This window comes from Etheostoma spectabile, chromosome 1 (assembly GCF_008692095.1).
Source record: "Etheostoma spectabile isolate EspeVRDwgs_2016 chromosome 1, UIUC_Espe_1.0, whole genome shotgun sequence".
In the NCBI taxonomy this organism is placed as follows: Eukaryota; Metazoa; Chordata; class Actinopteri; order Perciformes; family Percidae; genus Etheostoma; species Etheostoma spectabile.
The window spans coordinates 8509959-8525031 of record NC_045733.1 but is presented as its reverse complement, the minus strand read 5'-3'; the positions used below and the strand labels follow the sequence as shown (position 1 = coordinate 8525031).

The 15073-nt window shown below is 40.3% G+C and overlaps 1 protein-coding gene across 7 annotated transcripts in view; it reads left to right on the top strand.

Annotated features, from left to right (window-relative positions):
* sox6 (SRY-box transcription factor 6) overlaps positions 1-15073 on the top strand; it is a 132938-nt gene that overhangs the window by 32469 nt on the left and 85396 nt on the right. For 6 of the 7 annotated variants that reach the window (XM_032522879.1, XM_032522897.1, XM_032522889.1 and 3 more), the window contains one exon: positions 14171-14411. In XM_032522879.1, coding sequence (XP_032378770.1) covers positions 14171-14411 — 241 coding nt within the window. Of the gene's footprint in view, positions 1-4504; positions 4563-14170; positions 14412-15073 lie in introns of those variants that run through there. The other variant, XM_032522907.1, reaches the window with a different exon arrangement.

Sequence of the window (15073 nt, the reverse complement as noted above, 5' to 3'; positions counted from 1 at the left end):
TCTTTTTTTTTTTTTACAATGCCAGACAGTTCTCTTCATCCAGAGACCTTACAAGCAAATCAGTAGTCTATCGAGGTCCTTCTTCAGTGGACACTTTGTACAGGATCTTCATGGCAGCACAGACCAATCATTATGGCACCTATTCTTTGCTCCCTTAGTTCTCAAGTCATCAACAATGGGTTGTTGATTGTATGGAAAACACCAGAACAATTACGTCCTCTGTTTTGGTGGCAGAGCAGCGTTTTAAAGTGCAATCCTCGATAATGGCCTCATTATTGTTATTCTTGGAGCAGGCCTGAGGAGAAAGAAGTAGCTGCTTGCAGTGCGTCATTATTTCGTAAATTTCGATTAGCTCATCATGCTGTCTCCTGGCAAACAGAATCATAGCTAATTAAAAGTGAGCGAGCGCTCTTGCCTGTGACTTAAAAGGTAGCACTCGATAGGCTGTTAATATAAAAAAAAAAATGGTAACAAAAAGGAGGATTAGAGCTGTGTTACCCTGGTAACTCCAACTTCCATCTGCGAGGGAACAATGAACTTGTGTTCCTTCACCACCTATGCTTGAAAAAACAGAAAGCGAGGAAGTGAGTGTTCTGAAAGGACAAGACCCTTTTAAACAACAAAGTGGGATCCAGGCCTAATAGGCTCTTTGGTGCGAGATGTTAGGAGAGATCACTGGGGGATAGAGGAGCAGAAAGGTCAATGTGTAATCCTAGGACAGTAAAGGTTGTCCCAGGTTTTAAAATAGTGGGTTGTTTCTTGAATCTGTTTGTCTGCCCGAGAAACAAAACCTCAAGTTTGTTAATTTTTTAAAGATTTTAAAAGGAAACAAGATTGACAGAAAAGCCTGCTAGTAAAATGTCTACTTGTGATAAACTGGGTAGGCTGCCCCACAGCTAAAATGTACACTTCCCTCAGCTGATTAAATAAACACAAACTAGATGCCAAAGAGTTGGGCCAATTAGACAGAGCTGTCAGAAGCTGTTAAAATTGTCTCTTGCATCTCTTTTTACTGATACAACCAAGTCTGCATTGACTTCTGACACCACAGCTGGGTTGGAAAATGAACTCTTCCATGAACCTAAAAAACATATATATATATATAATATTGTAATATATACAATACATATCTTAATATATTGTATAACCAATGCATTCGACTTGCACTAACCATTGCATAACAGCATTTATGTTTTAGCTTCTTTTCAAATATCATTAAATACTCAATAATACTATATGTATTTTATTTAAAGCATTAAAAATCTTGAGGTGAGAAGGTGATGAAAATATGGTAATGTATTTCTATAATCTCTTTATTTCAACCAGCATCAAACATTTCATATGCATTTCTAAATAAAAGTGTTTGATGGGCTTATAGTTAAGAGCTTCTACTCTGAAAAGGAATGCTCCCGCTCTAACACTGCTGAATTATAATGACTATGACTCCATGACTATGGAGGAACACTATTTTCTCTTTGGAGGAACAGTATTTTCTCTTTGAGTTTTATGTCCCTTATTACTGCTGCAATACGTCTGCTTGCATTAAGCTAATTTATGGCTGAGGCCAGCATAACAGCAGTACAGGTTAACGAATTTGGCATTACTAATTAAACGTTATTGAGGGATGAATATGAATCCTGTGGTCGGGAGGGATGGCAAAAAAAGGGGGAGGAAATGAGAATAGGACAGAGGACTTTCCTGCAGTCCTTCTTTTGGGTTGCGTTCACAATGAGTAAATCATAAGTGCGAAGACAGCAGAGCCTTTGAGGTGTAATGGAGGACATGTAATGCAACATCCCGTCACAATATTTTCTCTGATTAGATGCATCTGAAAAGAAAATTATACGATTATGTATAACTCTGCATGAGGTGTTTGGGAAAATAAGACTGTATATGCATTTGCTGTAATGTAGCAAAATATTGCAGGGTAAAAGTATAAAGGAACAGCTAAAGTGATCAGACACTCTCGTTTAAGCTGAGGACCATTCAATGTAGTGCCGCACATTTTCCCTTTTACACAATTGTTGTTAAGCAATTAATTAATTCACTTCTTGAAAACAGGAATTCAAAGGCCATGTAGCACGGCCTACTCAAGCAAAGAGGGATAATGGTGACAGTGTGGAATATTGAGCCATTATTGAACTGCCCTCTGCCGCTCTCTCCCAGACCAGGCCACGAGTGTGTTGAGGAAAACAAGATAGATATATTTCCCTGGATGTTTCAAACTTGCCCTTACTTGTTAGTAAAAGGTGACACTAAGAAAAGAAGAAAGAAAAAAAGACTTGTCGTTAAGATCATATTGTTTGCAGAATAAGATAGGACAGTTACTAATCAAATTGCTAATTGAAAGTAACTGCAAGTAAGCGTTTATGCTACATAACTTTACAGTAATGACAACACAACTGAAATAACCAGTGATCAATAAATGGAAACTATGGGGTAAGTTATATGAGGATATTTGGATGTGAGCATAAAGTGACATTTGTTTAAATTTCATAATTTGTATAAATGTTTCACACAGCCCCCCAGCAGTCTCTTCAAACCTCTCTCACTTCCAGCAAGTTTAACCTCATAACTGGATTACAGAGTCATTTTTTGGAGATTGTGTTGGTGAAGCACTCCTATTTTTCCATGTGTTTTTTTTAGTGGCTTGTGCACTACATGCACAGTCTAAATCTTATTTTTCCTGCCACTCTTTCACTCTTACTAACGCCTATACACTCCATGTCTGACATACTCTCCCTGAGAGCTAAGTCTTTCAATTTAGATTTCAATTATCATGTTAGTTTTGTGATTAGACTTAAGACCTCCATGAATCAGACCTCTCTGCTCCTCTCTATTCCACTCTATTCCACTTCCCCTGCAATCACATCCCATCTGATGAATTGCGCATATAATTACGGAAGTTATTGAATATGCAGATCACTGCTGACTCTTGGTGTGCGGTTCATAATGCATCAACTCTAACTGTATCAAACAAGGGTCTCTGATAAAGACCCACTCTGATAATGAGAGAGGGGCAATGTATGCTATTAGTCAGAGATAACAGACACCACAAAGACTGAGACTCAATTAAAACAGAGCCACGCTATTATCTGCATGACTGTGCGTGTGTGTGTCTGTGTGTGTGTGTGTAGCTAAACTGCATTCAGGCCAGTGTAGGGACTTGGCACTAAGCACAGTCAACTCTACCAACCAGCACATCACAGACCAGTCTGAGAGGCCAGCCAGCCAGTGCACAAGGTGTTTATGAATCAACCAACATGAGGTATTTCCCTCATGTTACAGTATGTTGCTAGCATCATTTTACACCCCATCCCATGATGCAATCCCTAAGAGCTTTTCAAGAGAGGAGAGTGAAGCACTTCACAGGCACACCCATAGGAGAAGGTGGTGGGGAATTTTAAAGTTTTGATAGCTTTTAGAGAACTTTCTAAAAACCAGGCTTATACGCGAAGAGCAAAGGGTCTAAAATCTTTTGCATTTTTCTGTCAAAATACTGGGGATGTATTACTTGCTCTTCAACAGGTCCAAAAACCAATACAATCTTTTCCACATAAAGCTGTTCTTACAAGGTTTTTCAGCTAAGGTTTCGCACACAATTGAGAATACAGGGAAACGGAAGAAAGAGGGACCTGTATTTTTAGCCCGAGCTGTAGTGATGTAGCTGCCATTTATAGCTGATATGCCAGGCTGATGCTGGACGGCTGCCCTGCTGACACCAGAGAGAAGGGTTTATAGACTGCACAAACTCTGCCCAACACAATCAGACAGACATAAAATAAGCAAATCAAATGTAGATTAATTTGATTGTGACCAATTTAATTGATGAAGAGAGGTTGCTATTTGTATGTTTAATTTGTGGAATATGGTGACACATTGTTTATACAGTGGAAGTGATCTCAAGGTGGAGACTGGCAGATGTGCAAGCAAAGGACAAAAGACACACAAGAGTATGCTTCAAACCAAGAAACAATGCAAATATCAAAATCCGAAAAACATAAATTTGTAGAAATGGACAACATTTTACCTAGCAGAAGAGATACTTAAGCTCTTCTTTCATTATTTCATTATTTTGCATTTGTTTTTGTATTTGCTAAATTTTCACACATTTTTCACTCTGTTTTCATTTCTTTTTCAGTATTTTACAATATTCTAGGTGTATCATACATACATATATTGCACATATACTGTATATGAACAGCATACAAATTATACATTTACATATGCTGATGCATAGTTGCATACATGTGTGCATTAGAGCATTCATTGAGGTACTATTGGGGCCTTTTTGACCATAACCAACTAGTTGATTAATACATGCAAAACACCTTCTGTCTCTTACCACCTGTCTTCTGATTGGCCATTGCTGTTGGACTGGTAGTCTATTTAAGTCTGTAGAATTGCATGTCCTGTAAGTTCTGCTGATGATGGTCAACCAAACATGTTTTTTTATTTTTATTTTGCCTTTTCCCCTGCCCTTTTTGCATCTGAAGAAGTTTTTTTCTTTGTAATGATGGCATCCGTTCACCTTGGCTACTAACACCTGACACCACTTGTTGGTAAGCTTGGAGTAGAGAGTGAACATCTTCTCCACATTGTTAATGTAGGCATACATTTTCCACACAATATTTTATTATATCATAAGAAGTACATGATTGTAATTGTAATGATTCCCTTTTTAAATGTGTTTGAAGCCATTGAACATAATCTATAAATCAGCTTTAAACAATATCAAAACAAAGGCACTAATCTGATTTGAAAATCTTCAAATCTTCACATCCTGTGGTCACAGTGGACGGTATTAAGAGCATGGCTAGTGCTGGATGGCTGACTGTTGTAATTAAGACTCGGAGCAGGATTTAAACACATGGCACTGTGGCACTTTACCCAGTCCCATGTATATTATTACGTTAATAGGATTGAACATGTTTATACCCACTGTTGGCTTAACAGGAGGTCAAAAAGGTGATTTAAACTTTTGTTAAGGGGCTTACATAGGAGCTCAAATAGCATTATAGTGGCCAACTAATGGGTGTACACTATGACAGAAAATACACAATGTATGGACTGAGGTTGTGTTCAATGTAAATGCCTGTTCGGTGGTCAGTAGAAAAGAAAAAAAAAACTAAAGGGCATGGTTTACTTAAGTGGCCAATAGGATTAGACTGCCCTTTACTGTAAAGAGTGTGATGCAAGGGCAACGACCTTTGTCAAGTCCAACTATTGTTTGCAGATTGGTTACACACTCTACAGGCTGTGAAATACACAGCTGCTACCTTCAGCTCAGTGGACAGCAGATAGACAGTCAGGGTTAGGTGTGTGTGTGTGTGTGTGTGTGTGTGTGTGTGTGTGTGTGTGTGTGTGTGTGTGTGTGTGTGTGTTATACAGTCCAGTTAAAGTCACTATCTTCTTATCAAATATTTGTCTGGCCTTCACTCCCTATTTGCTTTCCATTATGTTTGCTTTGTTTATTGAAATCTACCTCAGGCAGATTGGTAAAGTTTCCAGAAAGTTGTTTTTGTCTTTGTGCATTTATCTGTGTGGTAATTTCACATTATATATTTATTTTGTATTCAGCTTAAAATTCATGTTCATAGATATTTTACGCCGATATTGTCCCCAATATTTTAATTGGTTAGCATTTTAAAAAAGCAATGCAGGAATAGTTGTTTGATACCATGGGAGTATAAAATTGTAGGTCAGCTCTTCAGAAAATTCACTTTTAAGATTTTAACTTTAAATATAAAACCATATTTGTTTAATGTGTTTTTGATTGATTCCCTGGTTGAAATTCAAAGGGTGGTCATAAATGTTTCAAGACAAAGGGTCTCTTTGTGTGAATGGGGCCTCAGTTGAAATGTAGGAGTAGTTTGAGATTACCAGATTATTTCCTACTATCCCAGTGAGTAAGGCAAGGCGAGCCGCAGCCCTGCGCCGTGCTATGCTGAGCATAATGAGTGTGGTGGCAGGGAACCACAACAGAGCCGGGGCAGAGGCTGCCTGGGAACCAGAGGCCCATGGCCCACAGCCAAACACACACACAAATCCTGCCGCACACTTGTGGCTTTTTAAGAAAGCAATTTAGTTAATGATTTCATTTTGAAGCACTGTCATGATCCATGTGTCCTCTGAGTGAGCCAGCAAAAGAATAAAGGAGAAACCAACACAGAGGAAAAAGGTATTAGCAAACACAAGCCTCCCCCAACAACCGGAAGAAATAACATGCAACCAAGTGCAATGTGGCATTTGTTGTAAACACAGCACAAAAATTACTTGGATAATATATTGTGGTAGGTATATCACTACAAGTCTTCACCAACCACTGCCTCAGACGTATTTTTAAGATCAGATGGCCTGATAAAAATAAAGAACGAAAAGCTGTGGGGAAAGAGCAAAGCAGCCTGCAATAGAAGTGGAAATAAAGAAACAAAAATGGGGATGAATTAAGCACACATTGCGGAAACTGAAGAATTCCATCAAATGCCAAGCTCTGCAGTGGAACCCATAGGGCAGACGTGGTAGAGGGAGACCAAGAAACACCTGGAGGATGGAAAGAGCTGGCTATAGATGGCAAGATCTGGAGAAGCGGCACAGAACAGGACGAGGTGGAGAAATATTGTCAGTGGTCTATGCTCCTTCTCGGAGTAACAGGCTTAAGTAAGTCAGTAGGTACTGTATATCACTTCGCTTCTACTCTTCTCTGCATTGCTCTGGACCAACGCAGAGAAGAGTAGAAGCACAGTATGGGTCGACACATGGTTAGCAGTTTGGACTGCTGAGGCATTTTGAGTTTTAGTCAGCATCTAATCCACTACAGTGCCCACTTCCCCAGAGTGGAAATACAGCACATTTTTTGTTCAACCATGTCTGTCAGCTCTCTGATTTTATTAGGGCTATGTTTCACATTCATTTACTCCGGTTTTCCCGGTGCCGGCCCATGAATGAAACCATCTTAGCATTGCAAAAACAGCAGCTTGTACACGTCTTCTGTGAACCACATTTTTGGTCAATTACTCAGATCAGTGGCTGGGGTTTCTGGTTTTGCTCTTCAGATCTCATTTTCATCCAGTCTCTCTTTTTTTGTATCAGCCGTCAATCACTCATGGTAACTTTTAACCACCTCCAAACAGGGCTGGGTGCCGGCCATTCATTTAGACCTTCACCGTTGCTTGGCTTCTTCCTGTCCAACCTGTCAGAATGACACACACTGTTGACCATGCTTTCTATTCAGCACTGGCAAATTAATTGGTTTCAGTGGTTTAAATCAGCAATCAATGTCAGTTTCCCAACATAATAAGCCTTAATCATAAATCTTTGAGGTGTGGCTTGTCTGACCCCTATTCATCATGGCTATGCTAGATGGCCTCATCTGGGTGGAGCAAATGAACTACCCCTGTTTTGATTTTCCAATTGACGTGTCACATGAAATGTGGCTACTCTCTCCCCTACCCGAATCTATCCCAGCCCTTATTCTCACAGTCCTTAAAAAAACACACACAAGAGCTCAAAGACAAAGAGCAAAAAGAAGTCTAGTTGTCACAAGGGGAGACGCATTTGTGTGCCTTCCCTTGTGTGAGAGTGCTCAATGAAAACCATTAATTTATTCAGAAAAAGAACGAAAAAAATAGCAGAAAAGGAAGAAAAAACCTAAAGAATTAAGAGGTGGGTCTAACTGTAGCTAATAAGCTGTTGTCCTCCCAGCTCGTAGAATAAGATTAGAGCGGCTTAATTACAACAGTGTTGAAGGTAATTTTCTAATTTGTTCCCCTAAGTACAAAAATCGTTATATGAGATGACAATAAAGGGGAACAAAATTTCTTTTCTTCTATAGACATTTTAAATTTGCCAATTTGGTGACAAGGAGTTGTGAAGCATTCTACATATGAAAAAAGAAAGGTACATGGATATTGACGGAGAAAGTGGGCTATTGTGTGCTGACATTCCAAATGTCCAAACCAACGTTTGTTGTACTGTATCCCAGCCCTGCTGGGCAGTAACGTTGCCAATGATGACCTCATGGTGGCAACACCAAAGACTGAGGCCCATAGTTCTCCTGCCATACAGTACAATAAACCCCCCTCCTGCTTTCATAAGCCATTCACAGTCACCAGTGCCCATGCTTTTACTGCTCCCTGAAAAATGTCTCCTTCATAATTAGCTATTGTTCTTGAGTATTTGGCCAAAAGTCTATTTTTTTTTACTCAAATGCCTTACTTTCTTCTTTTTAACTTCCCTTTCCTTTTGAGATTACTATGCTCCCTAGAGACTTATTGTGCATCTCTTTGGATAACTTGTGGTGCGTCCCTTTACTGTTGTTTGGCACCCCCCAGGCAGCTCCTCAACTCACTTTTCTGGCAACTGTGAGAGATGTTACACTCGATTTGTTGAAGTGCAGCTATTTGGTTCAAACTCTCCAGTGCACAGAAGAAGTTATCTTTTTTATAAAAGACAGAATGGACTTTGCCTGAATAGCGCTTTGTTTACTGTTTAACAAAAAGGGGGCCCCACTCTATATTTCATCTGTCACCGTTGCTTTTCTCTCCTTCAACAATGCTCGATTGTTTCCATGAAAATTTCAGGTTCCATGAACAGGAGAATTCTGTATTATTATGTTCCTGCCAAATTCCGATCTCTGTTTTCCTTCTCCTGCTCACAAAGGGCTCATAACTTACTGTCAACTATGAGGCAAGCCACAAAGCTCCACTGTTGCTCAGCAAATAGGGTTGTGTTGGTTGATGGCTTGACTCGCTGTGAGGTTTGCTTAAGTGCAGCAGCAGCAACAGAAGGCTCTTTGGGAACTCCATCCCCCAGCAGGCCCACAGAAAAAGAGAAAGTAAATGAAAGAGAGGCAAAACATCAATAAGCTTTTCTTGTCTTAGTATTTTTTTTTAGGAAAACACTTGGTGTGGTGAGACTGCTGTAGTTGTTGTCTTGCTACTGTTAGTGTCTTCTGGTGTGTATTTGACTCACAACATCCAGTATACTCCTCTTCTAGTGGATCATTTCTGTTAAAGAATGATGTGAGTCAAGGAAAAAAAAGGCCAGCAGTGAATTTTTTTTTTGGACGGCCATCCTTCATTTGTGAAAGCATACGCATGAGTGGACTTGTGTGTGTGTCCTGGGGAACTGAGAGGCTGTTATGCCATCCAGCTCTGAGCTTGTGTCCTGGGATCAGGAAAAGGGCCAAAGGCACAGGGGACCGAAGAAGAAGGAGGAGGTAGAGGAGGAGGGAGCAACCAGGGAGTGTGTGAGTGCTCATCGACCCTTCCTGAGTAGACAGACAGGGACACTTAAGCACTCTCACACCTGCATCTGCCTTTGCCTTGGGTGGGGGGCAAGGACACCAACCATGCTGTCATGGCAGCTGCACAAGTGTTTAAATTTGGATACAAGGCAGTTCCTCTAGCAGCATATTATTGCAAATAATTTACCCTGCAAAGTAATTATCAATGCTCTGCTCAATATGTAAAGTGTGCAGTTCAGGTGGCTTGCTTAATTTGCTCTGGGTGGCTATCATTTGAATGTGGATTTTAGCTGTGGTAACTGTGGCAGTTTCTAATAGAGAAGGCATCTGGAGAGAGTGTGAAGTGAGGATGAAGTGCTATCGTAATTGAGTTGACTTTTTGCAAGGAAAGGTCAACAATAATAGAGGAACAATTTAAACAAATTCATTTAGACAACTCTCCAGTCCCTGTACAGTGGGTTGTTGGAAAATCTGTATTTTCCCAACCGTTTACTTCATTTAAATATCATTATCTGTAACTACTTTGTCTGCTGAAGTTTAAGAGATTTGATTTCATTTGTGTATTACTGACACAAAGTGACTTGTAAAAAAAAGGCAATCTCTTTTTCTGATTTACATGTTTTTAAATATGTAGGAATAATACAAAAGACAAACATGTATGAGTGTGCAATCTGTGTTTTGTCTGTGTGTGTGTGTGTGTGTGTGTGTGTGTGTGTGTGTGTGTAAAAAGAAGCTTACTGTGTACAGTGTACAGCCCATGTTACAAGTTGATTATGTATCCAAAAACCTGGCTGCTGCACAGCATGGCACAATCACAATGGAGGGTGATAATTTAATTGTGCTAAACGGTGGATTCCGTGTCAATGCTCCTCCAGCTGGGAGCTGTCAGGTAGTAATATCTCATTATGGCAGGTGAAGAACCCAGAGGAACCCTGCCACGATACCTGTTAGAACAGGAGGAACCCCTGAAGGGAAACACACAGATGATTTTCTCTCTCACTCTGACTTTCTCTCTCGCACACACATACACACACACACACATGCGGTTTAAAGCCCTCCACCTATTTTCTTTAGCTACTTCCCCTTTAGAGATACAGTAACTACTTAAATATGCCTTTACTTAAATGAATGAACATATTTTGTATTTCTGATTATTGTTTCTCTTTTTGCATTATCGTTATTTGTGCATATGCATACTCTGCATTGAGTTCAGTGGAAAGGAAAGGTAAAGCCCTTTATCTATCATCGCCTGCGCTCCCATCCCTTTTTTAAAAACTGTCTTTTTGTGTTTAATAATTTATTAGCTTTTCTCTCCTTTTGTCTGCTGATAACACGTGAAGGAAAAAAAGTGTAATATTTTCCTGCTGTTATCAAAACACGAAGGTGCAAGACCTCAGTGAGACACACAAGGGGGCGGGTTGGGGAGATGGTGTGGACTTACTTATCACCATTGTCTATAAAAAAGTAAACAGTGTGTTAGAGCAGATACAGCGGGTGAAAGTCAGTCAGAACCTTTTTATGATGAAAGGAGAAATGGGATACCGGAGGACACATGGCCCCTCAGTCACAAGACCCCTTAGATGAGCAGTGCACAACACTCCTCTAATACTCTCCAATTAAGCAGAGGTTGTTTTTCACGATGATGAAACATTATCGCAGGGAACAATTCATGACTCAGGGCATTCCAGGCCATATGAGCCTGCTGCTGGAGAACTTAAGTCCTAATCCTTCAAATGTGCGCAATATTGTCAACTATATATAGGCCAGTTCTCTTTTCTAACTGACCCTCCCTTGCCTCTGCCATAAGTCTTCAAAGTCAGTGGGACTTTGTCTTTCAGAGAGGAAGGCAGCATTTCATGCACTTATTGATTACTCTGGTTTGTTAGTTGTCTGTTGTTATTGTGTAATCAAGCATGAGGGAGGGCGGCTTGTCAAGGATTTATGAGCTGTTTCTTCAGTTCACCATATTTTCACTGTTTAGTATGTTATTTATATATTATTTATCATATTTTCCAGAGAAATTAATTCAATTATTAATGTTGGTAAAGTTATTTCAACAGTACCAGAATACACTGTAGTTGTACAAACAGGGCTGTTTTTCTTATTTCATTTTGCAAGCACAGACGCCAAGGCTGTAAACAGTGCAGTTCTATAAGGAAATGTGATCAAATTGCATCGGCAGTACCCATATTTAGCCAAATTCTTCGTATTTTGCTTATCATCAAATGTCTTTGTTGTGTCGGTGCTGATCTGTTGCACACACAACCCCTTTAGATCTCAGCGCTGTGTGATCCCTACTGCAAATATGAGGAATAAAATACTGTATGGTTGCCCTCAGATATTTTGAGAGCATTACTGCCGCACTTCTCCTTTTCCCTTTCAATGATATGAGGTAGTATTGTATGGGGCATGTCGGAGGTGGGGGTGGGGCAGAGGGGGTTCTCTGTACTCTTATGCTGCCTGAGCGCAGCCCTCCCAGCACTGCTAATAAATTATTAACTCCTGCTGACAAATACTGTTATGGAGCCTGCCGCAGATCTGTTGCATTCTTTAACAAGATTGCTGTAGACACATGTTACAGGAGGATAGAGTCTCCATCGCTCCCTCTCTCCTTTTCTCTCTCTATCCCCTTCTCTTGCTCACGCCTCAGCAGTTTGACTGATGGCTGGAGACCAAAGTAAAAGTGCCTGAGAGACTGAATATTTTAGTGGTAAAATAATACCACTTGATTTACTGTGTAATACAAAAGCAGTGCTTTGTTTCACTCTCACACTCCATTGAGGATGAGGTGCTTGTTGCTCTTGAGGCTTGGGCTTTTTGGGAGCATGAATAAAAAATACATCAGAATCTACGTGCCCGATCGACCCCTACCACACGCGCATACAGACATATATATACATACACATACAGTACATACATACATATATATATATATATACACACACACACACATACAAAGCACGCCTCCTCTTCCAACCCCACTACTGTCCCCGCTACACGCATGCTCTGAACTTTTCTGTGACTTTTTGATTTTCAATTAACAGTAACCAATTTTAATTCAACTGTCTAGTTGATATAATTACAGGAAATAATTTAATGGCTGATTTGATTGGGGGCTTACGCCCATTAAAGACACAGCTGACAACACATTTAGGCACAGAGGCTAAAAGACATACATACAGGCAGTCAGGCATGGGTCTCACACTCTGTCATCTACCTGATCCCCCTTTACTGCCCAGGTGTGTGTGTGTGTGTGTGTGTGTATGTGTGTGTGTGTGTGTGTGTGTGTGTGTGTGTGTGTGTGTGTGTGTGTGTGTCCAGCATACTTATATATACAGTACATCCACACACACACATACACACACACACACAAACACACACACACACACACACGTACTACATTGCTAAATAATTGATTGGCGTTTCAAAAAGCTGTCTTCAGTTCATCCATAGACACACAGTGTGTGTACATTGACAATACACCTCATAGACTTCCTTGAGTAAAACCAAGAACTATTTGACCTAAAGACCTTGTTCATATAAGCCTCTTAAATGGAACATATATTTACCTATCTGTCAGTGGCACAAGGACACCATTGCCCCCTAGCCTGCCTCAGGGCAAACTGAGGGTGGAACTAAAGTGCTGTCATACTGACCCCTGTGGATAGAGCAGGAGAATGGGGCAGATGGTGATCAGTGATCAAATGTAGTACAGGTGAGCCGTAGTACCGTGAGCATTTTGTCACATACAAACACAGACCCATCCCTTCACACCCCCAACTTGTCTTTCTTCTTCCTCTCACGCACACACACAAGACATACACATGCACTCAATTCAGAAGATTATACTCACATCCTAGTTGTAATGGTCAATGTCTTGTAGTTGAGAAAAGTAAATAGAACAACAGCTAAGGGAAAAGCGGATTAGGAGTTAAATATGCTCCCTCTTCTTCTCTCCACACAAATCACTAGTAAGGCCATATTATTCCCTTTTTAATTCAATACCAAATGCATAATTAGATTTGCTTGGCACAGTGTTTAATTTCATTCATTGTAGCACACAGCATGAGTGTGGCCTCATTAATTGTGAGGAAAAAGCGGAATTGGTCTGCATCAAAAAGAGTTGGGTTGAAAAAGGGGAATAAAATTATATTAGAATTAACATTAGTTTTCTTTGCACCTGATATGTCAAGTACACTCTTCACTGTAATATTCATGAAAGCATGTGACAGATTTGTGAATTTAGTCCACCACTGTTAGCTTTTGATTTTTAAGCTGCTTAAGTAGGATTTGTTAGCCCGAGGGAACACTGTTACACCAAAATGTTAATTCTCTAATTTGACGAGTGGAAACAAAAGAAGACAAGGCTGGTTTTTGTTTGTATTTGATTGATTTTGAGTAAAATAAACTTGCACACGATGCTTGAAGGACAAAAACAAATCAACTTAGAAATTAAAAAAAAAAATATCACAGGAAAAAGCAATCCTGCTTTCCATATCTGCGTACCAGGAGTTAATTTATTCGTGAGATGTTTTACTTTTTATCTGGATGGTAGTCCCACTGCCAAGCAGGCACAGTTCCAGCCCCTAGATCAAGCCATCCATCTGCATTAAACAAAGGCTTGATTGTTGTGACGTGAATATACATGCATTACATGCATTTTCTCTTCAAAATAAAATGAAAAAAAATTAGAGACCCCACTGCCTGATCCAAAAGCAGGGGGAGCATTCCTTCCATGCAGCATTGCCTGCTCAGGTGCATCACTAATAATCCCAGTTACAGCAATGCACAATCACTTGTATGTCACTGCGTTCATTAAAATATTTTGAGGAAACAGCATTCCTTTTTTATGCATTGTTGATGGACCCTGTTAGATAGATAGATATAAGATCTTGACTTAATTGTCATTTTCCTGCTCCACAGCAGAGTCATGTCTTCCAAGCAAGCCACGTCTCCTTTTGCCTCTGTGGTCGATGGGGATGATGCCATGAGTCAGGAACACTTGTCCTGGGAGAAAGAGGAGAGTGCCGAGGCCCATGGCACACCACAACTGCCCCTGCACAGCCTGCTCCATGGAAAAGCCCATCCAGATGAAATGCAGCCACTCAGCAGTGTGCCGGCAGAGAGCGATTGGGACAGCTTGGTGTCAGCCCAACAGCGCATGGTGAGATATGTCAACATACTACATACAAGCATAAATCGTTTTTCAAATCTTATTTTATGCCACTATGGTAAGAATGGAATTAAATAAACTTTGAATAGTGGAACTTTTTTAAAGAAACCTAGTAAAGCAGGACAATTTAAAACCTACTGTATGAGTGTGCACTACTGTCTTACTGTCCTCCGTTGGGTATTCAACATCATGGCTCAGCAGGTACCTATTTTTCCTGGCTTGTATAAAGAGGCTCAGCCTATATTCTATCCCTGGCTCCATCTCACGGTTCCCTAAAGATGTAAAACCTCTGGGAATCTGGGGTGTTCAGCTCTTCCAAACATTAAACCATCAGCTATTATTAAGTTAAACAGAGGACCTCTAACTCTCCCTATTAATAATGTGAATGGCTCATAAAATTGTATCATGACCGATGGAAGGCCATGATGCATTCTTGTTACTATTAAAGAAACATGTCATGTCCACGGTGCACGTGTGTTGTTTTTCTTGTTGTGTATAAGATACATCTGCAGCCAGACCCCAGATGCCGTACATTCAAAGTGCGGATCTGCTTTGATGTGAGCGCAGCAAAGAAGAGCACAGGCACTTGTGGGTTATAGGCATGGGAGGCAGGTGGTTGTCTGTGACAGACGGGTCGGTGGTAAAGAGACCCT